Here is a 23,349-nt window from a genome sequence, read left to right on the forward strand (position 1 = left end):
GAGAGAGAGAGAGAGAGAGAGAGAGAGAGAGAGAGAGAGAGAGAGAGAGAGATAGAGAGATAGAGAGAGAGAGAGAGAGAGAGAGAAGAGAGAGAGAGAGAGAGATAGAGAGAGAGAGAGAGAGAAGAGAGAGAGAGAGAGAGAGAGAATTTGAATTTGAAAACACATTTTATTACAATCAAAAATAAAACATTATTTCATTACATCATTCTACATTAAGATGAAAAACAAGCAAACACATACACAAAGCACACTTTATACTGCTATTCATAAATAACACCATAAAAATACTCCTTTACTGCAACCAAATAGCAAAAATTAATGCCACTTCAAGAACAGAACAAAAAACCTCTCCACTACACCATTTCATTTCAAACAATGACAAATCATTCATAGCCTTGAAAAAATTTAAATCTGTAATTATTCTTGACTTGATTAGATTTGAAAAAACCATCAATACATCTTGTCCAGAAATGTTTTCGATCTTATTCTTCCTACTCACATAAATTGCCATTTTTGATTGGCCCAAAACAAAATTTAACAATTGACACACAGAGGCCTTTCTCTTTACATATTTAAAACCACAAATAAACATTTGCATAGAAAAATCTTCATTAAAAGCCTTTAAAAAAGACTCTACAACAATAAATAATGGTCTCAATCTATCACAATACATAAATGCATGGAACACGGTTTCTCTCTGGGAGCAAAAAGGACAATCAGAGTTAATCTCTGGGTTTATTACAGAAACAAAATTGGCTGGAACACTGTTTGTTATGTTTCGTGGTGCGGGTTAGCCCAGTTTGTTTTTGTTGCTGTTTGTGGAGCCTGGGGTGTCTACAGAGACCGCGTTTTTTTAAAGTGTGTTCAGGAGACCGACAGCTAGCGGATAGTGAGGAGATATTTGCTGTATGTGACAAAAAAATGTTTGGCCTAAAAAAAATGCGTGACATCGCTTAGAGCACCTTTAAACAGCTGAGATTTATCGTTTTCGAATCCATTCAGCCGATCTCCGTGTCTGGTGGTAGCACTTTTAGCATATAGCTTAGCATATATCATTGAATCTGATTAGACCGTTAGCATCTCTCTCATATTTTCTCTTGATATTTTTCCTATTTAAAACCTGACTCTTCTGTAGTTCGTGTACTAAGACCGACAGAAAATTAAAAGTTTAGATTTTCTAGTTTAGATTATACTCTCATTCCTGCGTAATAATCAAGAAACTGTACTGGCGTACCAGCAGGCGCAATGATATTACAAACTTAGTGTCGTCACGTTGGAAGTTACCAAGCTGGGGACTATTTTCAGGTGCTGCGTAATATCCTTGCGCCTGCTGCACCCATGGTAGAGAGAGAGAGAGAGAGAGAGAGAGAGAGAGAGAGACACTTACTCTGTCAAAGTAAAGTGAGTTAACGGTGTACCCTGAGAGTAAAGTCTGTAAATATTAGTGTTTTTCCCTCAACATCCTGTTAACACTTACAAAAGAAGGCCGATTGGAGTTGCTGAAAAAAAAAATTGTCACACTAACACAATCTTCCCGCTCAGCTGTACCACAGTTTCTTTTGTGCTCCAAGAAGTGTGTGTGTGTGTGTGTGTGTACACTTAGCCTTTAATACTCTTACATTTGCACACAAAGAAGAAAATAGTTCAGCCACACCAAGTTAAACATTACAGTGAAACACCGATAGAAAAAACCAATTGGTTTAGAGGTTAGACTGATAAATATTTTTTTTCTCAACAGGATTTCCTTTAGCACAGAGGGTCACACGCAGACGAGTCCCAAGAAACTGTTTGCTAAGATAAGCTTCATTAATACTACAGCTCAGACCTAGGGTTAAAGATTTAAACAATCCCCGAACCCTAAGAATCAAAGTTAAAGGGATAGTTCACCCAAATACAAAAATTATGCTATCATTTACTCACCCTCATGTCGTTCCAAACGCATACGACTTTCTTTCATCGTCGGAACAATCTTTTTGAAGAAATCTGAGAGCTTTCTGTCCCTCCATTGAATGCTACGCTACTACCACTTTGACGCTTCAAAAAGTTCATAAAGAGATTATAAAACTAATCCATATGAATTGAGCGGTTTAGTCCAAATTTTCTGAAAATTCACTTTTTTTTTTTGAAAGGATTTAATTTAAGGCTTTAATTCACATTTAACCAAGCTCAAGCTCGAACCTGATTGTAGAATGAACCTCATTGGTTCTCACACGTCAAGCGAACATGCTTGAGCTTACGTTTACCACAACTGATGTGTGAGTTGGGGGTTAAAGCTACACTGTGTAGGATTTTCTCCCATCTAGCTGTGAAATTGTATGACTACCAACTGAATATTAATTTCTAGCCCCTCCCATTCCCACGGCGTTTTAACTCCTACGGTGGCCATATTATTCTAGCGTTATGCACCATGCTATAGTTAGCCAAGCAACTATATAACTTTGAATTTAAACAAATAGGCTGAATTACCTGGAAAATCCCATCTTGGAAAAGCCACTATTGACTTTGGTCTTGTTGATTTGCCTGTCGCGTTGTCGTTTTAATTCTCTCTTTCGCTTCCTTGGCGACTCTGTGACTGTCCTCGAGAATAGGCGTGATCCTCCATCTTCAACAGATTTTCAAATCTGCCGGCAGTCGCGAGTAATCTCCCCCTCGCATTCGTCACGGTGCCACTGACTGTAAAAGCGCGAAAGGCGAAGCTTGAATTTCCAGGTATGTCTCTTTTTGGCTAATGTATTTTCAAGATGGAGGCGCAACATGGCTTCCGCCATTCGAGCAGCTCACCCGTATGTATTCTGAATGGCAGATTCTACGCTTACGAGAATACTTGATTAGTTGCTGGAAGTATTTACACATTAATGATCACATATAATTTTGAAAGAACAAAGTGTTTTTTGCTAAGAATCAACTTAAATTTTTTTTTAACTTTAATATGTGAATAAAAGCCTAAATTAAATCCGTTCATCATGATCGCGTCTCTTTTAGAAAATTTGGACTAAACCGCTCACTTCATATGGATTATTTTTACGATCTCTTAAAAGCGTAGCTTTCAATGGAGAGACGAAAAGCTCTCAGATTTCATCAAAAAGATCTTCATTTGTGTTCCGAAGATCAACGAAAGTCTTACAAAAACAACATGACGACGGTGAGTAATTAATGACAGAATTTTCATTTTTGGGTGAACTACTTCTAATATGAATATATCAGTTTAATATTATTGCTATTTAGTAGTATTTGCATATTTATTGCAGACAGATTGTATGTTTTATAATATACACAGCCAGCCTATATTATTTGTATTACAAAAAATATATATGTATAAAATGTATTTGTGGCCATTTAAATTTTTTGTATTTGTATTTGTGAATTATTGTTTAGTTTTTCTAGTTTTAGTTTTAATTTCACTTAACGAAAAAGTTATTTAATTTTCTTTAGTAATTATAACACTGATCAGATTATCATATCAGAATATCGACTTAAGCATGGGCACTTTTGACTTGGACTAGTAAGTAACCCTGCCATGACCCCCTAGCAACCCCATAGCAACCACCCAAAACACCCTAGATACAGCATAGCAACATGCTGGCAACCACCCATCTCAGCATTTTGTCAAAGTTTTGCACAAGAAATCAGAAAGTGTAAAAAAAATCGTATTTATTATTATACAATTTTACCATAAAGAAAAGAAACCAGTAACAGCCGAGTACAAAAAAAACTGAGTGAGATTGTCTGTATGCAAACCAGCACGGAAACAAAACTATGACTAATGTAAATAAGGTTCGGCCATAAGCACACACGCACACCCGTTCCTCTTGCCAGCCAGGCTGCTTCAGGTACCAGAGTCAACAAAACAAATATTTGACTGAGGCAGAGTTGCCACAGAAACAAATCCTCACCTCTGACCCAGCCCATAGGATCTGACATCCCAACAAACTCAGTCCTCAATAACCCCCGCCAACAGTACTCTGATGTACCATATTCATGGATCACAGAATTTACTGCGTACTTCAATTAGCCTAAAAAACAACAACATGATACCTCCATGATAATACTGGGTCAACTGGTGTAACAATGTAATTGATACAATCTTCATTTGAAGAGTCAAGTTACTTTCAAAAGGTGATTTACCGGTACTCTATTTTGATCACTTCTGTAGACATCAGTGTTTATATCCAAACTATAAACTTTTAGGTTTATCCCAGTACTTCTGTGATAATATGAATTATTCTAAGACAGAAATAATGATACTGTGTAGTTGAAAAGACTTTTCGTGAAGCCGTTTCAGACCCATGATAACTGCTCTGGGTCAGCGGCGGCGCGAACGCAGATCTGAATCTTCGCTGTGATCGTACTTGTCAAAGATTTAGTAGACATAGACGAATCGTTGACATTTAGGAATGAGTTTGGGTTGGTGTTTGAATCGGGATCGCGACCTTTTTGCGATTGATCATGCAGCTCTAGCACGTCTAAAAAAGCATGATAGTATCCAAAAACAAGGAGCATATCAAATAGCCAAACCTTAATCTGTCCTCAAGGTATGAATGAGGAAATGTCCATGAATTTTGTTTTGAAAAATATTTGTGTGGCTTGATATAAACTGGTTTATGAAAATCACAAACAATGATGATATTGCAAAATTTGGTGGCTTCGATGGAAGGAACACAATTTTATGTGAGCTTTTGCCTAAATTTTTGTGTGCGGATAACACAATTTTTTCTTCTTTCTTTCAGGGCTCGACAATAAGGACTGCCCGATGGCCCGGCGTGAAAGACGCTCGGGACAGTTGATGGAGTTGTCACATGCCCTGGCTATCATCACGACGAAAACCTTGCAAGCTGTTTTGTGACGCACACTGAGAGCCGAGTCTTCGGAGTACTGAATAGAGTTCTCTTCTTGCATTGGATTAAAAAATACACACAACAAAGGTATGTCAAAATGGCCATCTTGGCAAGTATTCATATAACTGTCGGTTTTTAATATGCTTTAAGGCGAGACAAGCCAGGCAAAAACCTTGTTTTCTTTTCACTGATGAATTTTGAGATTTTGGGCTATTTGTCTTCAATAACATGTCTTCTTTCAGACTTGTCCAAAATACACATTTAGGTCTTTATTTTACTACACTTTGTCTGTTTGCGTGTGTAGATTTCGCCTAAATTCATCAAAAGTTGGCGTTCTAAATCATCCCGATCGCTGTCTGCTCTCTTTAATCACATATACCGTTAGAAAGCTCTCTCTCTCCTTTACAATGCTGTCGGGTCCACATATGGTAATTTCCTGTTTATCGCCAACCAATCATGAAAGTAAAATGGCCGATTTAACTCGAAATGCTGATCTCATAGGCTGATGCCAATTTCTGACAACGTGATTCATTCAGAATCGTCACATGACGCGCTCTGACATGTCATACTATTTGTATTTATAAGTGTTGTCATGTTTTGTATATGATCAGTGATGGATGAAGCAATAATGAGTTTTGGATGTTAAACAGTGTGATACATGGATTTTACTTGGACCTAAAGCATATTTGTCTGTAATTCATGGCTTTCAATAGAAATTAGTGGAATTTTGCCATAAAAATCTTTAAAGGCCGTTTTCTCAATGAATATATCATGAATAAAAAAATTAACAGGAACAAATGTTTAAATATGACATTTTGGTGATCAAAGATGAGTTTAAAGAACAAAATCATTGACTACAGGGGGACTTTAATCAAAAGACAGTGAAAATCACTCAATCCTCTTAATAAATTACTTTTGTAGCTTTAACTAGGATTCATCTATATTCATACAGTGAAGATGCACTTTTTACATTTGATTATTCAATATTCAATTATTTCTGTGCCTGAATACTATTAGACTATTAGTGGAAACACTTCAGAAATAAAACAGTTTATTTCATTTGTATCTTTGTTCTGTTGTATTTAATTAAGCTGTTGCTTGTAATTTGTTCTTTTTTTCCTTTTTTTTTTTTACTTAAGTCTCGCTTGTCCTCAATAATGTAACTTTGAACGTAGGCTAGTATTTAATGTGGTATGGAAATTGAAATAAATCAAGAATTGTGAAATCCTGAAAAACTCCTTGTCATTGAGTCCCGTCATTGCATCTGGATCGACACACCTAGATTTATAAACTAGTTTATTTACATTTTTGTATGTTTTGTTTGGCGCAATACTGTTTATCGCATTGCTGGTACATACATAAAACATGGTAGTATTAGGTATATGTCTGAAAAACATGGTAAAAACATGTTACAATGATACGTTTACTTAAACACATTGCATATGTCCAAAAACCATAGTATCAGAGTAGCCTACACCTCCAAAAAACACTTTTTGGTAGTGTGGCTACAGAATGAAGGCAAATTCGGTCTATTTTTATTTTTCAATAAGTATTTGAAGATCAGCATCATCTCTCTCAACCCATCCCCCATCTTCCCAGAGGCCCGTGACCCCCTCCATGAGTCAGGTGACCACATCAGCTGTCCAACACTGCCTCTCTTCACTCTTACTATATCTAATATGACTTTTGCTGCCTTTGGTGAGCACTTGTTGGACAATTCATTCACACACTCTATATCGCCTTTATTATTTGATAATAATCAAATAATAATGAACTTCTGTATTATTCCTCTTTGGGGTAACAGTAAGTACAAAAGTTACTAATGTTCCTTATTGATTGTGATCATCTTCTAACAGTAGTAGGCTACTGAATCTGACATGGAGGTTTAAGACAAACTCCGTTACGTAATGTCATTCCTATACACTTGTAGAGCAGTATGAATACAAGCTCACTCATGTCGAGTAAACTTCACAATCACATGAAGAAGAAATATAAGCACACGCTTACCGCCTTTAGTTGATCCAGTCGGTCCTTCATCTTTCAATATGTTGTTTAACACTATCTAAACAATAAAATAAATAAATAATAAATAGGTCAAAGTCAGATTAGACAGAAGAGTGAGCTGTAACAGTGCTTAGCGGATCGTGAAGTCTGAATGTTTCCTCCTGAACTCCGCGTATTCCGGCTCCTCTTGTTATTCCACCAAAGGTCCATGCAATATGGCTGCTCTTCTCCAAACCAGGAGTTTTTTTTCCCTCTAAATCTATCCGCTCAGAGGATTAAAACAACAGTTGTGTTCAGTCTGCTTAATCTGTCTTCCTCCCTCTCCCTCTCTTTTCTCGTTATAATCGTTCTGAGAGAGCTGTCGTCTCACGCATGCTCTCTCTGTGTCTCACCTAGCCTACATCACTGGCCGCGGTCACGCCCTCCATGCGCGCTCCTGCGGGCACCTGTGTATGTGTACTCAAAAATAAGTACTATCTTTAAGTTCTAAATAAATATTACATTTGTTGATAACTATTCATTTGATGCTACAAACTAAGATCAAGTATGTGTTTCGATTTTCTTGTGCAGTTTTAAATGACATGCATATTTTTGTGTCCAAGTACATTATTTCCTTTTAAAATAATTTGGTAAATACATGACATATATTAATTTATTCTATAAAACCTATTTAGTTTGAATTCATTTTTAGCATATTGTTTTGTGTTTTGTTATCTTAAACCCCCAATGTCATGTGGTGCAACTGTGCGAACAAACGAACAGACTAAGAAAACTATTTAAAATGTCTTAATAAAAAATAAAAAAAATGCTATGGCATCATTTTAGGTTTAAAACCTTTCATGTAGATTTGATTTCACTAGTTTTAAAGCTGTTGAGATAATTGAAAAACTTTTATCCGGGAATTTGTATATTCTCAAATGTCAGGGTGGCACAATGGCAAACATGGCTCTTTTATTATGAAATGACAAGGTAATAACAGTAAACATGAAAATGCATCATCCAGAGTAGCCCTTGTGGCAGTGAAAAGGTTTGTAGATATCTCTCATATACTGTAAAACCTGCTAATTTCAAGTATGGGAATATTGGTACACTTTCCATATTAGGTGGTACAACTGCATTTTATACTTCAACTATTTGGTTGTACCGCTTGACATAAAATAACTGAAAATGAATGACAAAAAATTAATTTAAACATGTTGAAATATTATTTAACAACTGAAACTGGTTCAAACACATCGAAAAAAAAATGCTTTACATCCGTTTTGAAGCTTTATTTGTCAGTGACCCAAATATAGACGACATCTATTCCAATATTGACTAATCTGTTTCAGTTCTACTGAATCCATTATATCACATTGCTTTTTTGAGTATTAAAGGGCACAGATTCCACGTTTTGTGATAACTGATAGATGTTCGATAATATCTAAAAAAAAAACTAAAAAAATGTAATTCATAGAGAATAGTAAGATTACAATATGTCCCATGTTTATTTTCCCTGCAGAAAACTTGACCTTTTTGGTATCTAACCATTACAATTAAACAATTTCATAATTTTGATACAAATATTTTATTAGCTAAATATGTGTATTCATTTACTAATTTGAATAAGGCCCACATAATATTATTTTTTTCCCACGTTTTCTGCACTGTTGCAGATATTGTTTTTTAAATACACGTTTGTCTGATTCATTTTTAAGTATAAATAGCCTAAATATTTATTGCATTTTCAGGTAGGCACCACTTTTCATTGACCATTAACTGACAGTGTTAAACAAAAATTATTTTCATACCCCATTTAGCTTCAATATTGTAATAGTGACTAATATATTTAAATCTATTTTCTAAATGTAGCTTATTTAATATACAGGTAGCCTAAGTATTCATTAAAAAAAATAAGCCTTATTTCAAGATGTACGCATTTCAATTAGTAAAATTCCATCAAATTGAATAATCCCATACATATTATGAATTAAGAATTTTAAATTAGTATCTTAATAAAACATTCATCTTTAACTTATGTATACAACAAATGTGTTATTTATAACATATTTTAATTGTTTTTCTGAATACGAATCACATAAACTGAATGATCCATTCCCCTGTTCCATTGAGATACAAAATGTTTTATTAAGCTCTAGGTTTTTTTACTCATATAATTATTCTTAATTCATAATATTAATAATATGTAAGGATTGTTCAATTCAATTTGATGAAATGTTATTATTACTGAAATGCAGAAATCTAAACTATTAGATTATTTATTTTTTTGGCTTATTTTTATTAACTAATCTAATTGTTAAAAACAATGTGACTGTGATTCAGATGTGCTTCTGACATGAAATAACATAGGCCTATTTATTAGATTCTAATAGGCTACTTACTGTAAGAAAACTTTTCCACGTCAAGACTTTTGGTTTTTACTGTGCATGGGATATATTATATCTGGAGTCAGAGATCAACGAGTGTATAGCCCACTTCACCACACGTGAAGCGCGAGAGCTGACATTCATTAACCCTCTGTCCTCTGTCAACAACACCGAGAGGACGAGGAAGTGCAATCATACATCAGCACGGGTGTCTTTTTTATTATTAAACTTCAAACTAACAAAGTCAATGTACAGTCAGAACTGCAATAATACATATAGGCTAGCCTACATAGGAAAACATACAACCAGGGGGTAGATTAACCTTATGTAAATATATTAAAGGGCTCGTAGGCTTATATAGAAACAGTTTTAATTGCTTTCTTATAATGTGAAATAAAAATATTTTTGATATATATTTGATCCCAGCCCCCCCCCCAAAAAAACAAAACAAAAACAAAGGTTTTGTTTTACATCAAAACGGGTGTCTCGGCGATCACTGTCCTTCGCGTGACTTCGCTGACGTTGAGTTAGCCTATTATTCTCGTCATCACATCAGTGAAGTGGATCAAATGCGTGTATACCTGTAGTTTATACCCAAACGCGACGGAATGTGTGTATAAATGTTGACTAAACCCTTCCTGTTGATAGTTTGTGAACCCTAGACTCCAAAGACTGTGACGAGTAGCATTAATTAGTATTTTCTGCTCTCTGGTGGCTAAATCGTAGTATTGCGTAGTACGAAGTCATCATTACGTTATCACTCTAACGTACCCCAGTTTAGTTACTGGTAATTTTAATACACTATTGTCCTTTGTCATCGAAAACAAAACAAACTTCTTATACTGTTTGAAGCGGAATCTCATATTACTTTATAGTAGCAAGTAGCAACTGACGGCTATTGTGATAGAAACTGGTTACCAGTCCATGTTCACATTTATATCTGTCTGTCTGTCAACAGATATAAATTACCTTCCGCCTGGCAACAATTTATTTTATACTAGGCTACTAGATGCATTTTGAATAAAAATCACTATAATAAATGTACTAAGTTGCTTAACAACAACGGTTGGTTTTATAACCAAAAAGGCTCTAGACTCTTCAGTGTGATGAAGATACTGTAAAACCTGCTAATTTCAAGTATGGGAATATTTGGTACACTTTCCATATTAGGTGGTAGGGGGCCTACAACTGCAATTTATACTTACAACTATTTGGTTGTACCGCTTGACATAAACGGTGAATTTAAAATGAACTTAAACATGTTGAAATATTATTTAACAACTAAAACTGGTTCAAACACATTGAAAAATAATGCTTTACATCCGTTTTAAGCTTTATTTGTCAGTGACCCAAATATAGACGACATTTATTCCAATATTGACTAATCTGTTTCAGTTCTACTGAATCCATTATATCACATTGCTTTTTTGAGTAGGCCTATTAAAGGGCACAGATTCCACGTTTTGTGATAACTGATAGATGATCGATATATATATATATATATATAAAATATATACCTTTTTGGTATCTAGTAACCATTACAACTGAACAATTTAATAATTTTGATACAATTATTGTAGTAGTTAAATATGTTCATTAACTAATTTGAATTAGGCCTACATATTTTTTACCACATTTTCTGCACCGTCGCAGATTTAGTTTAAGTACATGTTTAACTAGCCTAAATATTTATTGCATTTTCAGGTTATAGGCACCACTTTTCATTGACCTTTTACTGACAGTGTTTAACAAAAATTATTTCCATACCCCATTTAGCTTCAATATTGTAATAGTGACTATAGTCACTAATAGTGAATAGTCTAGATTCTTCAGTGTGATGAATGCATTTATCACGGAATATACACAAATGTCATGAACCAATCTATATCAAATGATTGTATAATTAAAAGCGTTTAATAAAAAGTGCCTAAATTGATTTTGGCCTGTCTCCTTTCTGACAGTATGCAACCATTTAAATTATCAAAATTTTAACATTCAAATCTTACATTTAATATTAAATCATTTGTCTGATTAACTTGAAATTTTCTTCTAACATTTATTGCATTTTAAGGTTAAACACTTTTCTTTTAAAATGTAATGAGAATTTCTGTTATACCCATGCGGTTTTTAAAAAATTGCCACACGGTAACTTTTCTGCTAAAGTCTAGTCCATTTCAGGTTTATTGGCATAGCATTCATTTAAATACGAGTAACTATCAATAGCGCATAAAAATGAAAGCAAATTCGAACAAGGAAATCCCATACTTTACAATAGGAATGGATATAAAAAGTGACATGGCTTGGTGTAAAACCACATCAGACCTTAAACTAGATGCATGCGATTTTATTTGTGACAACGGATCGATCTTGGACTCCGCAGCAATCCACTGCATATCTCACAGTATTTAAACTATCACAATCAGTGACGAGAAAAATGCCATTTTAGACCTTTCAAGCATTATGATGCACCATTGTCTGCACAAACCCAGAGAAACATGCAGAGCCATGTATCCTGAAACATGCTTTACATGTAAAACAAAGGATTGACCATTTCCTTGGTCAACAAAATGGTTTACCAGTAGCCCACTTGTTTCATCATTTGCTTTAAGTTATTTTGTTCGTAAGAAAAGACCAGGCAAGGATTATTATATCGAGAATGTTTTTATTCCAAGAATTCCTCTAAGTGCTTAGAGCTTTACATAGAGAAGTAAGCACTGGGACACTCGACCTGCTCTCACACCGTGTTGAGTGAGCGAGTGTGTCAGTGTAGGCATGTCTGCATGTGTGTGTCTGTCTGGTGGTAACAGTTAGCATGTCTACAATGAAATGAACCACACAATTTACTCAAATTCAAAACACAAAACAAACCAAAAATTGAAAAATAAAAATATTCTGCGCTGGGGGTTACAGTAAAAGGGGCAGGGAGAGGAACCATCACTGGAAAATCCCAGTGACATTGCCACAAGGAGGTCAGAGGAGTTAACAGGTTAAAGGTCGTCATCTTCATCTGGGAGAGCTGTTTCTGCTGCCACCTAGAAGAGACGCAAACATTACAGATTAAACACTTTTTTGGGGGAGAGCAGAAGTAACTGACGGGTCACCTGAGTGTACACTTACTTTCAAGTCATGCTCATACTGTGCAGCAAGTGATGGGTCCATAGCAATTTCAGGTGGTGCAAGGGCTGGCATCTCAACAAACTCCAGGTTAGGATCTCCAATCAGTTTCCGTGCAAGCCACAGGAAGGGCTTCTCAAAGTTATAATTACTCTTGGCAGAGATGTCGTAGTACTGAGAAAAGGAAGAATCTCATTAATGGTCTAGAACAGCCTGACATGCGGTCTTTACTACAGCATCTTAACCACAGGGGAAATGTGAGGGTGACCATTTTAAAACTTCTATATTGTGACGCACATCTGAGTGAAACTCGTTAGGCTAGGGATTTGGTTCAATTGATTGGATTTTGATGCATTGCACTGATGAATGTGATCTTGCCGAGAGTGGGTTTAAGCGACTAAGTGATCGGAGAAGTCCTGCATGCGTCACCGGAGAGACTTTGTAATTAAACATTACAAACTCTGAATTTTATTAATGAAACGGGCATGGTTGAATTGTTTACAACACGCATTTAGATCAGAGATGGGGTGAATTATTCAATGTCGACTTAGTTCAAAAGGTTCACTGTACCTGTAGATTCTTCTTACGATGGAACACAATACTCTTTGCTTTGACCTTCCTGTCCTTGATGTCCACTTTGTTACCGCACAGCACTATGGGAATGTTCTCGCACACACGCACCAAGTCACGATGCCAGTTGGGCACGTTTTTATAGGTCACTCGAGAAGTTACATCAAACATGATGATTGCACACTGAGCTGTAGAGAGAGAGATGCATGTTAAACCACTGCTGTACAGTAAAAGCGGCCGAAAAGTGTATATATGGTAAACGGAAACATACCCTGGATGTAATATCCATCTCTCAGACCTCCGAACTTCTCTTGCCCGGCTGTGTCCCATACGTTATATTTGATGGCTCCTCTGTTTGTGTGGAAGACCAGGGGATGTACCTCAACTCCAAGTGTGGCTAAGACGACACAAAGAAACATTTAAGAGCTGCTCATCGCTGTGACTGTCGCACCAAAGCCACACATTCCTCCGGAATAGTTGCGTTGAGATGCCACATGAATGAAATGAGACTTACCAACATATTTCTTTTCAAACTCCCCAGTCAAATGTCTCTTCACAAAGGTAGTTTTCCCCGTACCTCCATCTCCTACCAGGACCAGCTGTGGATGGGAAAGAGTTTGCATGAGTGAGCAACACTTTCCAAGCAACCGGTATTACAATAGTTGACACGACAAAACAGTAGGGCTGGGAGATTTTTTATTTATTCCAGAATCGATATTAATACAAATTAAATTAGTTTATTTTTGTCCTTGCTTATAGAAAAGGTTGGCAGAAGTTACCCACTTTTGTTCCAACAGAGAATGAAATGTCTATTTATCTATGAGTGTTAAGTGACTAAATTTCTCTTTCAAGTGGACACATGAGAAAAGCGACGCGAGAATGAATGCACTGAAAATCCCTCGCGCTACTCATATGATGTGAGAGAGATAAGACAGAGCTGCACGATTACTCTTTACAAGACTAATCTCAATTCAAACACCCAAGCGATCTTCCAATTCGTCTTTCTATTCAACTTTGACAAAATCATATTGCAATATTCAAATCTGTGTTGGCGCTACCGCTGACCCAGAGAGTTGTCATGAAAGCTTCAGTCTATTCAACCTCATAATTTAATTATTTCTGAGATACACTAGTTCTGTTTATCATAAAAGGAGATAAGTTTAAAGTTCAAATATAAACAGTTAAGTCTACGGTGGAGATTAAAATAAAGTAAATCAGCTTTTGATAGAAACTTTAGCACATTTATCGATTACATTGTTTTGCCACTAGGTGGCAATAAGCGACTTAAATGTATTTGTTATTGAATCATTTATTCTAGAGAATGTAGTACTGTACTATGCTTCTGAAATAAAACTCAAATGTTATGAAAAATGTTGTTTTTGTAAATATGACACTCAGATTAACTGGATCAGGGGCCTGTTCTTTAAACGTGGATTCCTCTGTTATCTGGATTTTACGATTGATGATGCCATGATCCAGGATTGTTGGGTTCTTCTAAGGTTATCCCGGAGTTACCATCATAGCAACAGGTCCGTAAACTCAAACAGGATTAGATTGCATCTTTTTAAGTGGAGGCGTTCTTACAAAAGTACCTGATTGAACCAGGGACAGTAATTATTTAAAATAAGTTAAAAAATAAAGTTAATATGATAATGTATAGTCTATCAAACTATAGAGGCAGTATTACTGATTTATTCATGAGGGAATTATAAGTATAACAATATTATAATTTTATTTAAGTCTTACACACGATGTAGTTTGTCTGAGCCATGCACTAATTTGAAAAGCGGCAGCTCTTTTATGGGAGTGGCTGGATGCAGCGATGCGAATTGTCCATAAACTGTTGCATATGCCATTTTCAAAATATTAAAGATATCAGTGGTCATATTTGTAATAACTCTCAGACCATATTGAATAAAGTAACGGATTAATTTGCATTAAAACATAGGTTTAAAAGTATTGAATGCATATGATCAATTTATAAATCTAATTTTATAATCTATAAAATCGAATTTAATCTAATAGTTGCATGGTAGTAAAAAAAATAAAGTCTGAAATTTGCCATCAGTTACAATCTTCAAAAAAAAGGAAAAAGGTTAGGATTTGCTTTTAGGGGTCTTTGTTACAAATAATACTAAGTAACTGCGTGTACTTACTATAGGGTTAGTTGCATGTAACTATACATACTTTGTAGTCATTACTTTAGTAACTGCATGTAACAATGAAACCGTAAAATAAAGGGTAACACTATTTTACAGGGTCCATTACATGTACTTAACATAATAATAACAGTAAATTCGTAATTACACGCATTACCCCTCAACCAAGCAGTAAGTTAATATTTATCAGTACTTGTATAGAATTACACAAACAATGACACCTGAAAATAAAGTGTTACCCAGGAAAGTTTGTTACATTGAACTATAACATGGGACAAGACGGAGGATGGGTTACCCAATTATACTATATAAAATTATCCTCCTTACGTTTTCTTATTAATTTTGAAGACACTTGTTTTTTTAAACATTTACTAACATTTTAACCGTTTTCCTGATTAATGCACCATCATTCAGCGTCTCGAGGCGGTTCTCACGCTTATCTCTGCACTCGTTATCAGGAACAAGTCTTCTAATTTACTTCCAAACAGTTAAGCAACTCAATGTGCTAACAAGCGAACACTTAAACTAATTTATTTGTTCTAGCTTGTAGTTTTGGAGTTCGCATTACCTTAAACTGAACTTGTGGCTCGTTCTCTGCCATGGCTGTTTGTGTGTGTTGGTCTTTGTGCTGCAGTCACTCTGCGGGAGAGATGGCGGGACGGTTAACGTTAGTCACATCATACAAAAGGCCGCAACAATCACAAATAAACAACATAGTTACACAAAACTACTGGAAACAACACTGTTATCACGCATATTATTAACCCCAAAAAGCCTATAAAACTCAAAACAAGTAACTGCGTTCACAAACGAACAACTACCGCGTCTGATAAAAGGATGCGCGCGAACACACGAGGCCGCTGCTACTGGAGCCTGAACTTCAGTCGCAGCCTGAAGGCCTCAAACAGGCCCATCAATTTGGAAATCAATATATAGCGCCTTAAAGATTGTGAAAATTAACTACAATCGGTTAATTTCACAAGAGAGTGGACCGAAGCAAGTGTTGTTCACGCGAGTTCAGCAGCCCGCCAGCATCGCGCGCTGCCAACAACTCACGATGGCGCTACGACACAGATGAGCCATGATGAAACACTCACAACTCCACATCAGCGGCGAATAAACGCGAACTGACCGACTTTAGATCACCTTAGCAAAAGTATAAAGACTTTCGGGTGCGTTTTGTTTTTGGCGAAACCAAAACCGTCTCGTTGAAATGAGTTTGTGATGAGAAGAGCATCGTCGTTCCGCACTCACCGGTGTTGAAGTGATCGAGGAAGAGAGCAAATGGCTGCGCCCGCGCGGGATTCAGCGTGGCTCACATAAACGCTTCCGCCCCTACCACGTGATCTCTGGTGCCGCCGGACAACTGCGCCACCTAGCGAAACTGAAGTTGAGATAGTCTTTGCTCCCCTGATGAGGCTTTTATCCTAGTGATGCGGCTTTTGGAATGAGAAAAACCGTAGGGCGGGACTTTGTTTTGTTCCTGGGGAATTGGACGTTTGTGGTCTGCTATTGGTTGATCTCATGTGAGTGACAGGTTGTCCCGCCCTCGCGCCAGTAAACTCGTCATCAGAGAAGAGAAGAGAAGATTTGGGTACTCACTTTCTCCAATCTCAAAATATAACTTACTCATTCACCCTGAAAGATATTATCTGTTACTTTTGTTTCCCACAAGATGGCACCCTGGAGTTTGTATTAAACTTTATAATCTTATATGCTAAGTTCTTTATACACAAGCAGAAATGTATTAAGTCTTCCTTATGTTTTAAACATTATATTTTGGAACTTAATATGCTTCTTAAATCACACAAGCTTGTAAAGAACAAGACGAATGGAAATCTTTTGTGTAAATATTATGATGACCTATTCCCCAAATCCTCTTAATATTCTTATTTTTCCACCTTTATTTAGTATGTATGTATGTATGTATGTTTTTTTTCTTTCTTCTTCTTTTGTTTGTTTTGTTCTTTGTCTCTGGTATGGTATGTCTGTATAAATGTTTGATTGTATATTGATGGTTTTACACGTTTGTACCCAATGTTTCCTTCAATAAAAAAGAATAATAAAAAAATCCTTAACTTCTTGCTGCTTTGGAATCATTTAACAACATTATATGTGAAACATTTGTATCTACTGTTTTTTCATGTATAATTCTGGATTTTTTTTTATAATAAATAAATAGAGAAGAGAATATGCTAATTTAGAAAATATTAATTGGAGATTGATTTGGACTTATAATAACAAATACTGTATTAATAATAAAGTTTATGAAATATACTTTAAAATTATACATAAAATGTATCCAACAAACCAGTTCATAAAAAGATATAGAAATGACCTTTCTGAATCCTGTGTATTTTGTAAAAAGGATACTGAAACTATTTTACATCTTTTCTTTGAATGTAGGCCTATGTATGTGAAATTCTTTTGGATTGATGTGGAATATTTATTTAATATGTTAAGTGGAATTAAAATTCTCATAGAGAAAATGGATGTTTTTTTTTTATTATGACAAAAAAGATATGGACAAGAGTCACGTTTTTATGTTAAATATTATCTTATTACTTGGTAAGTTTTACATACATAAATGTAAATGGTCTGAATTGATACCCAACATCTACCATTTTAAGGCCGACATGAAGATTTACTTTGAAACACTGCAAGGACTTTCAAACCGCAAAGCAACCAGAACTATGGACATCTAAAAATAATTAAATTCCTCTTACTTACTTTAATTATACACGTATACCTCCTTTCTTTTATGTTTTCTTTTCTTTTTTTCCTTAATATGTAAATCGAATGTTCTGTAATATCTTTGATATGATTGTGACTGTAATGTTCCTTACATCTTATGATGCTTTGGAATCATTTAGAACATTATATGTGAAACATTTGTATATACTGTTTTTTTCATGTATAATTCTGAAAAAAAAAAAAAAGAGAGAAGATGCTCATTTGAGGTAGGCTACTTATTTTGAATAAAAAATTACTTCACAACCGCTATGTTCTAGGGCTAGGCCTATATAGTAGGCTATGAATGCGTGTAGGCTATGCCTATGAATATAATAGGGACGTACTACAGTCATGTTGTTATTATTGTTGATATACATCGCTCCACTGCCATTCACAAATCCTCTCCTGTGTCGCATGGGATAGTAAAGTGTCCATAATATGCACACTTTAGAATCTCACTGGAAGACGTCTAGGTCATCCGGGTACTTTTAGCCTGCTCTTTTATCAGTAGCCTACTGTGAATTCGGACATACTTCTTTTGTCACATAGGCTACTGTTTTTCGCCTACTATATAGTAGGGAAGTATGCGATTTCGGATGCAGCCAAGATATGCAGCAAGGAGGTGGGGAGGGAGGTTATTATGATTAAAGATTATGAGGACAAAAAAAACAACAACATGATAAATCATTTATAATAAATACTGCAATATACAATACATTTCATGAGACTTTAAAACAGATCAAATGACACACATATGGTGGCTGATTTAATGAAATACTTCAGCTACTGAGTAAACAAACATGACACACACAGTTGTAATATGTGTGCCTATTACACAACACATCTCTAGAGGGCACTGTTTTTTGTTGTTTAAACTGCAGGACACAGAAGATACAAAGACATATGGTGAACTATAGCATGGGATTTAGTTATTGAAATAGACAAACTTGAGAAATATAGAAGGTATATATACAATAAGATATTTTACAGAATATTCAATGTGTGACATGAACAATAAGATGAAAGACCAGAATAAATATACTGTGTGTGAAATATATAAACAGTATGTTAATAATATATATGTTAAAATATTATGGGATGTATATATATATACAGTTTATACAACAATGTAAGTTGAATATTATACTGTTACTATTAAAGTAAAAATAGCTGACAATAATAATATTTGTAATCAGAATGTGGTAAATAGTTACATTAGTAGCATTATGTTAAGAAATACACCATATTTTATTTTATTTATTTAATTTCAATTAATTTATCAGAGAATAAACAAATATGTGAATGTCCTATAAACATTTAGATACAAACATGCTTAATATGTGAACCTGATGATAACCTAGTAAGTTTGAATACACTGATCTATTTGGTCCGTTACTAATCTGACACAGTGCTCAAGACACTCAGCATCACTTCTTTTTTTTTTTTTTTTTATTAAAATATCACAGGCTAATTTGAGCTACAAATCGTGCCCTGAACCCTCTTCAGCATCTCCCTAAATACTCAGACCGAGGCAAAAACCTCTTTTCAAATGTAAACATGAGTTCACAATGAAAATTTGCATTAATCACCGTCCCAGACTTACTGGGGACAGAAGCTGATTTACACATGGGTAACAGTTAACAGTTACACCCACAGCAGTTAACAAGATATCTCTAAACTCTCCACACCTTATTACCTTTTTGGTTTACTTCTGTGGGAATGAGACCTTTGTACCGTCACACTGAGACATTTGATACCAAACATGTATAATACTGTATGATAATTGCTCACACTAAACCATATCGATTTTGGGGTGAGTTCAGGTGATCTCAGCATGAGAGAGAGAAGGAACGGTGGAAGGGGGGGTCAAGGGAAAGAGATGCAGATTAGGATTATACTGAGGTGAGGTACTCCAATGGTGATGCTAATTTCACAAGAGAGTTCAAATGTGCATATCCTGAAACGGGGAGTGCTCGTTCCTCAACCAGACTGCCTTGCCAGTCTTACCTAGTAAATTTGAATACACTGATCGATGTGGGCTTGTATATTATATTACACTATAGATAATATAGTATAATAATATATAATTAAGTAACAATAATACATACCGGTAATAGTAAAAAAGAATACACTTTATATCTAAAATATAAATAGCTAACAGCAATAATATTTATAATGCAAATGTGGTAAATGGTTACATTATTAAAAGAAATGCACCATATTTTGTTTGTTATTTCATTTAAATCATCAAATCACTTTATCAGAGAATATACAACTATGTGAATTCCCTGTAAACATTCACATACGTCTACGTGCGTAATATCTGCCCCTGAGAACAACCTATTATGTTTGAATGCACTGCTTTAAAATGAACAGATAGACAAACATTCATAGTGCATTATGTTTTGTGCGTTTAGACAGTGCCTAATATATATTAATACTTTTTGTGGTTCTTTACAAAGTGTCATTTTTAGTTTCAGTGGATGATGTTAATGAACTGATGTCGTCTACTGTTTGTGTTTCTGTCAGCAGGATGTTATTTGTTCATCTGTACAGGTAATCTGCCCGAATGTTAGCAGCAATCTCAGCCTCCCATCGGTCTCCATTATTCAGCAGCTTCTCCTTATTATACAGCAGTTCTTCATGAGTCTCAGTCGCATACTCAAAATTAGGGCCCTGGCACAAAAGGAAAGGCAAAATATCAGTGTATAATATGAACTGTTTTGGACTAAATAACCCTCAGTGATCAATTAAGTATATCAGTGTACCCAGCGGCCCCGATCCGGGTTGAATCCACATGTACCAGATGTGGCCCAGTTGCTGTCTGGGTAACATCGTGTCTACACCGGACGAGACAAAGCGACCGTTACAAGTCAATTTGTCCTTCATGTCAGAAGTAGCGTGTATGAGTATGAGGAGTATGTCAGGAATAAAGCAGAGCATCAGTTTATCGTCAGGCATTTGTCATACCGCATCCAGTGAAGATCACTGGTTATAATGGGTTGTGTTTGCATCGGGTCGAGTTGCGCTGCTTGCGTCTGTGTAATATATGTGTGTACCTCTACGATTGCGTCCACAGGACAGGCTTCCTGGCAGAATCCACAGTAGATGCATTTGGTCATGTCAATGTCATAGCGAGTTGTTCTCCGGCTGCCGTCTGCACGGGTCTCTGCCTCTATTGTGATGGCCTACAGGAGACAAAAGCACTGCTAAGTAACACACAGCCAGTACAGGTAATCACAGATGAGGAACGTGTGTGTGTGTGTGTGTATACCTGAGCAGGACAGACAGCCTCACACAGTTTGCATGCAATGCAGCGCTCCTCTCCGCTTGGATACCTGCGCAGCGCATGCTCGCCGCGGAAGCGGGGAGAGAGAGGGCCTTTCTCAAATGGGTAATTGATAGTAGCTGGTTCTCTAAACAAATAACTCATGGTCATGCCCAATCCTGCCATACAGACACAGAATATAATAATAATTTTATTATTATTATTATGTATTTGAACAACACAACAGTTGTACTGCAAAATCTCATGCAAAAAAAGTACCATATACAGGAAGAAGAATTTTTTTTTTAAAGTGCCCCTATTATGGGACTCCTGCAATAGGTTTACAATAAACACTTTCATTTTCTCATAATATTGTAACATCAGTTCTTTTTTCACAGTGTCTAAAACGGTTTGGTAAAGGATTCAGTTTCTCCAAACCCACCCTTTACGAGAGTCTGCTCTGCTCTGATTGGTCAGATGGCCCAGTCTGTTGTGATTGGTCTACTTTGCTCTGATTGGTCAGATGGCCCAGTCTGTTGTGATTGGTCTACTTTGCTCTGATTGGTCAGATGGCCCAGTCTGTTGTGATTGGTCTACTTTGCTCTGATTGGTCAGATGGCCCAGTCTGTTGTGATTGGTCTACTCTGCTCTGATTGGTTAGATGGCCCAGTCTGTTGTGATTGGTCTACTCTGCTCTGATTGGTCAGATGGCCCAGTCTGTTGTGATTGGTCTACTTTGCTCTGATTGGTCAGATGGCCCAGTCTGTTGTGATTGGTCTACTCTGCTCTGATTGGTCAGATGGCCCAGTCTGTTGTGATTGGTCTACTTTGCTCTGATTGGTCAGATGGCCCAGTCTGTTGTGATTGGTCTACTCTGCTCTGATTGGTCAGATGGCCCAGTCTGTTGCTTACAGAGCTTGTCGGAACAAAATGCCTATTACCATATCTGAATTTCAGCTCTGGATCTTCCTCAGCACTTGATACACAGTGACATAAACAGTAACGATGGCGTTGGTTTTACTGTATCAGTTCGAGTTCAAGTCCTCATCATTTTCGAAGTTCATGCAAAGTTGATTTGCTTTCGCTGCACAGAAAACAGCGTCTTCTCGAAATTTCGACAAAACGAATATTTACTCCAATAACTCAATAACTCCATTTATCGGGCACTTTTATCTTTGAAATTTGCCAGACATTTTACATTCACAAAACAGCTATTACACACTACATGAAAGGTAACAGACCCCTGAAAAGTTCGGTCCACAGCAGTGTTTGTGCTGCACGGTCTGTGATGGACTTCATGTCGGTAGGCAACTCTTCAGCATTCACATATTCTACAGAGAGACAGAGAGAGGCATTGTAGGACACTGTGTGTTTAGGGTGGGAAAATGTATACGTGTGTTTGATCTCACTATAGCCTCCCCTGTAGACGGTAAGGCTGAAGGGACGGACAGGTCCAAGCCTGACTGCGAAAGTGCCTTAATGAAATGAAACATAATTTTGCTTCATTAGGAGAAACTATTACAGTATGGCAAAATCTCACAGTTCAAGGTCAAATTATCATTTTCTGACTGATACATCATATCAAATAAACTCACTTATGCGGCATGAGGAATATATTATGCGCAATGTCATCTTCATCCTAATCAGCCAAAGAGACATAAACATTTATGTCCATGATTTAGGCAATTATGACAGTGGTGCTTCTACACCTTATTGAGATTGAGGGCTGTATGCCAAATGAGCAGATTTACATTATAAGCCTGCTGGTAATCTCCTTTCCCAATCTGTCAGACCTTAGAAAAAAACTTCTTCCATACAAGTAAATTATTGTTTAACAAATGCTTTACGTAAACACATCCACTTTGTGTTTAGGTAGGCTAATCATTGTGTCATCTGTGGTTTATTCCGCTTAATTTATCATGATGACATTTAGGCAGCAAGCAGTCTACCGGTGAATAAAAAGCAAGCAGTTTTATATTTGTTATATGTTTTTTAGCTATTGTTTTTATTTATGTAGCCTATTTATTTTTTTACTATTCCTTTAGTTTACACTGTCCCGTTGTCGTCTAGCGTTAAACTGCATGAAACAATGTAACTCCATTGATTACCTAAATTATTCGGAAATGTAGTCCTATATTTAAAGTTGTTGCGTGTTTAACTCACCGAGATGCTTCCGTCAGTCGGTCGGTCGGTCGGTGATCAGAGGATCTAGCGCTTTCAGTCAAGAGGAGCCGGTTGGTCACGTGGTGTTCCTTTACCTGCAGCGTGACTTTTTATATACGGTCTATGTCTAAGCG

At 36.2% G+C, this 23,349-nt stretch overlaps 3 protein-coding genes across 10 annotated transcripts in view; all 3 read right to left on the reverse strand.

Annotated features, from left to right (window-relative positions):
- stx3b (syntaxin 3b) overlaps positions 1 to 7,280 on the reverse strand; it is a 34,678-nt gene extending 27,398 nt beyond the window's left edge. For 4 of the 6 annotated variants that reach the window (XR_013799864.1, XR_013799865.1, XM_079631575.1 and 1 more), the window contains exon 1: positions 6,846 to 7,241. Coding sequence is in view for 4 of the 6 variants with exons in the window: in XM_079631575.1 (XP_079487701.1) it covers positions 6,846 to 6,875 (30 nt within the window). In the remaining 2 variants the exon portion in view is untranslated. Of the gene's footprint in view, positions 1 to 6,845 lie in introns of all 6 variants that reach the window. The other 2 variants (XM_079631573.1, XM_079631574.1) reach the window with 1 other exon arrangement.
- Positions 7,281 to 11,848: 4,568 nt separating this feature from the next.
- ran (RAN, member RAS oncogene family) lies at positions 11,849 to 16,502 on the reverse strand. 2 transcript variants are annotated; one of them, XM_079631579.1, is made up of 7 exons: positions 16,306 to 16,502; positions 15,620 to 15,690; positions 13,407 to 13,491; positions 13,164 to 13,289; positions 12,893 to 13,080; positions 12,326 to 12,496; positions 11,849 to 12,240 (listed from the first exon to the last, which is right to left on the reverse strand). In XM_079631579.1, the coding sequence occupies exons 2-7, from the start codon at positions 15,650 to 15,652 to the stop codon at positions 12,196 to 12,198; spliced, it is 648 nt and encodes a 215-aa protein (XP_079487705.1). In that variant the 5' UTR covers positions 15,653 to 15,690; positions 16,306 to 16,502; the 3' UTR covers positions 11,849 to 12,195. The 2 variants fall into 2 exon arrangements, with proteins under 2 accessions (XP_079487705.1, XP_079487706.1); XM_079631580.1 differs by having other exon boundaries at positions 16,198 to 16,312.
- Positions 16,503 to 18,458: 1,956 nt separating this feature from the next.
- On the reverse strand, positions 18,459 to 23,328 carry ndufs8b (NADH:ubiquinone oxidoreductase core subunit S8b). Of its 2 annotated transcripts, XM_079631578.1 has the most exons (7): positions 23,216 to 23,316; positions 22,648 to 22,691; positions 22,462 to 22,527; positions 22,294 to 22,383; positions 21,059 to 21,231; positions 20,844 to 20,972; positions 18,459 to 20,460 (listed from the first exon to the last, which is right to left on the reverse strand). In XM_079631578.1, the coding sequence occupies exons 2-7, from the start codon at positions 22,688 to 22,690 to the stop codon at positions 20,329 to 20,331; spliced, it is 633 nt and encodes a 210-aa protein (XP_079487704.1). In that variant the 5' UTR covers position 22,691; positions 23,216 to 23,316; the 3' UTR covers positions 18,459 to 20,328. The 2 variants fall into 2 exon arrangements, with proteins under 2 accessions (XP_079487704.1, XP_079487703.1); XM_079631577.1 differs by having other exon boundaries at positions 19,897 to 20,460; positions 22,294 to 22,527; positions 23,216 to 23,328.
- Positions 23,329 to 23,349: the final 21 nt, after the last annotated feature.

The sequence above is a fragment of the Phoxinus phoxinus genome (genome assembly GCF_949152265.1).
Source record: "Phoxinus phoxinus genome assembly, chromosome: 12".
NCBI classification, from domain to species: domain Eukaryota; kingdom Metazoa; phylum Chordata; class Actinopteri; order Cypriniformes; family Leuciscidae; genus Phoxinus; species Phoxinus phoxinus.

What these genes read in the sequence shown, in the direction of transcription:
- ran (XM_079631579.1), bottom strand. Translation starts at nt 15,652, where the DNA reads ATGGCAGAGAACGAGCCACAAGTTCAGTTTAAG. An exon ending in AGCCACAAGTTCAGTTTAAG is followed by an intron (nt 13,492 to 15,619) that starts GTAATGCGAACT and finishes TCCCATCCACAG; the next exon opens with CTGGTCCTGGTAGGAGATGG. An exon ending in AGTATGAGCATGACTTGAAA is followed by an intron (nt 12,241 to 12,325) that starts GTAAGTGTACAC and finishes CGTCTCTTCTAG; the next exon opens with GTGGCAGCAGAAACAGCTCT.
- ndufs8b (XM_079631577.1), bottom strand. Translation starts at nt 22,690, where the DNA reads ATGAAGATGACATTGCGCATAATATATTCCTCATGCCGCATAA. An exon ending in ATATTCCTCATGCCGCATAA is followed by an intron (nt 22,528 to 22,647) that starts GTGAGTTTATTT and finishes CATTTCATTAAG; the next exon opens with GCACTTTCGCAGTCAGGCTT. An exon ending in AGGCTGTCTGTCCTGCTCAG is followed by an intron (nt 20,973 to 21,058) that starts GTATACACACAC and finishes TGTCTCCTGTAG; the next exon opens with GCCATCACAATAGAGGCAGA.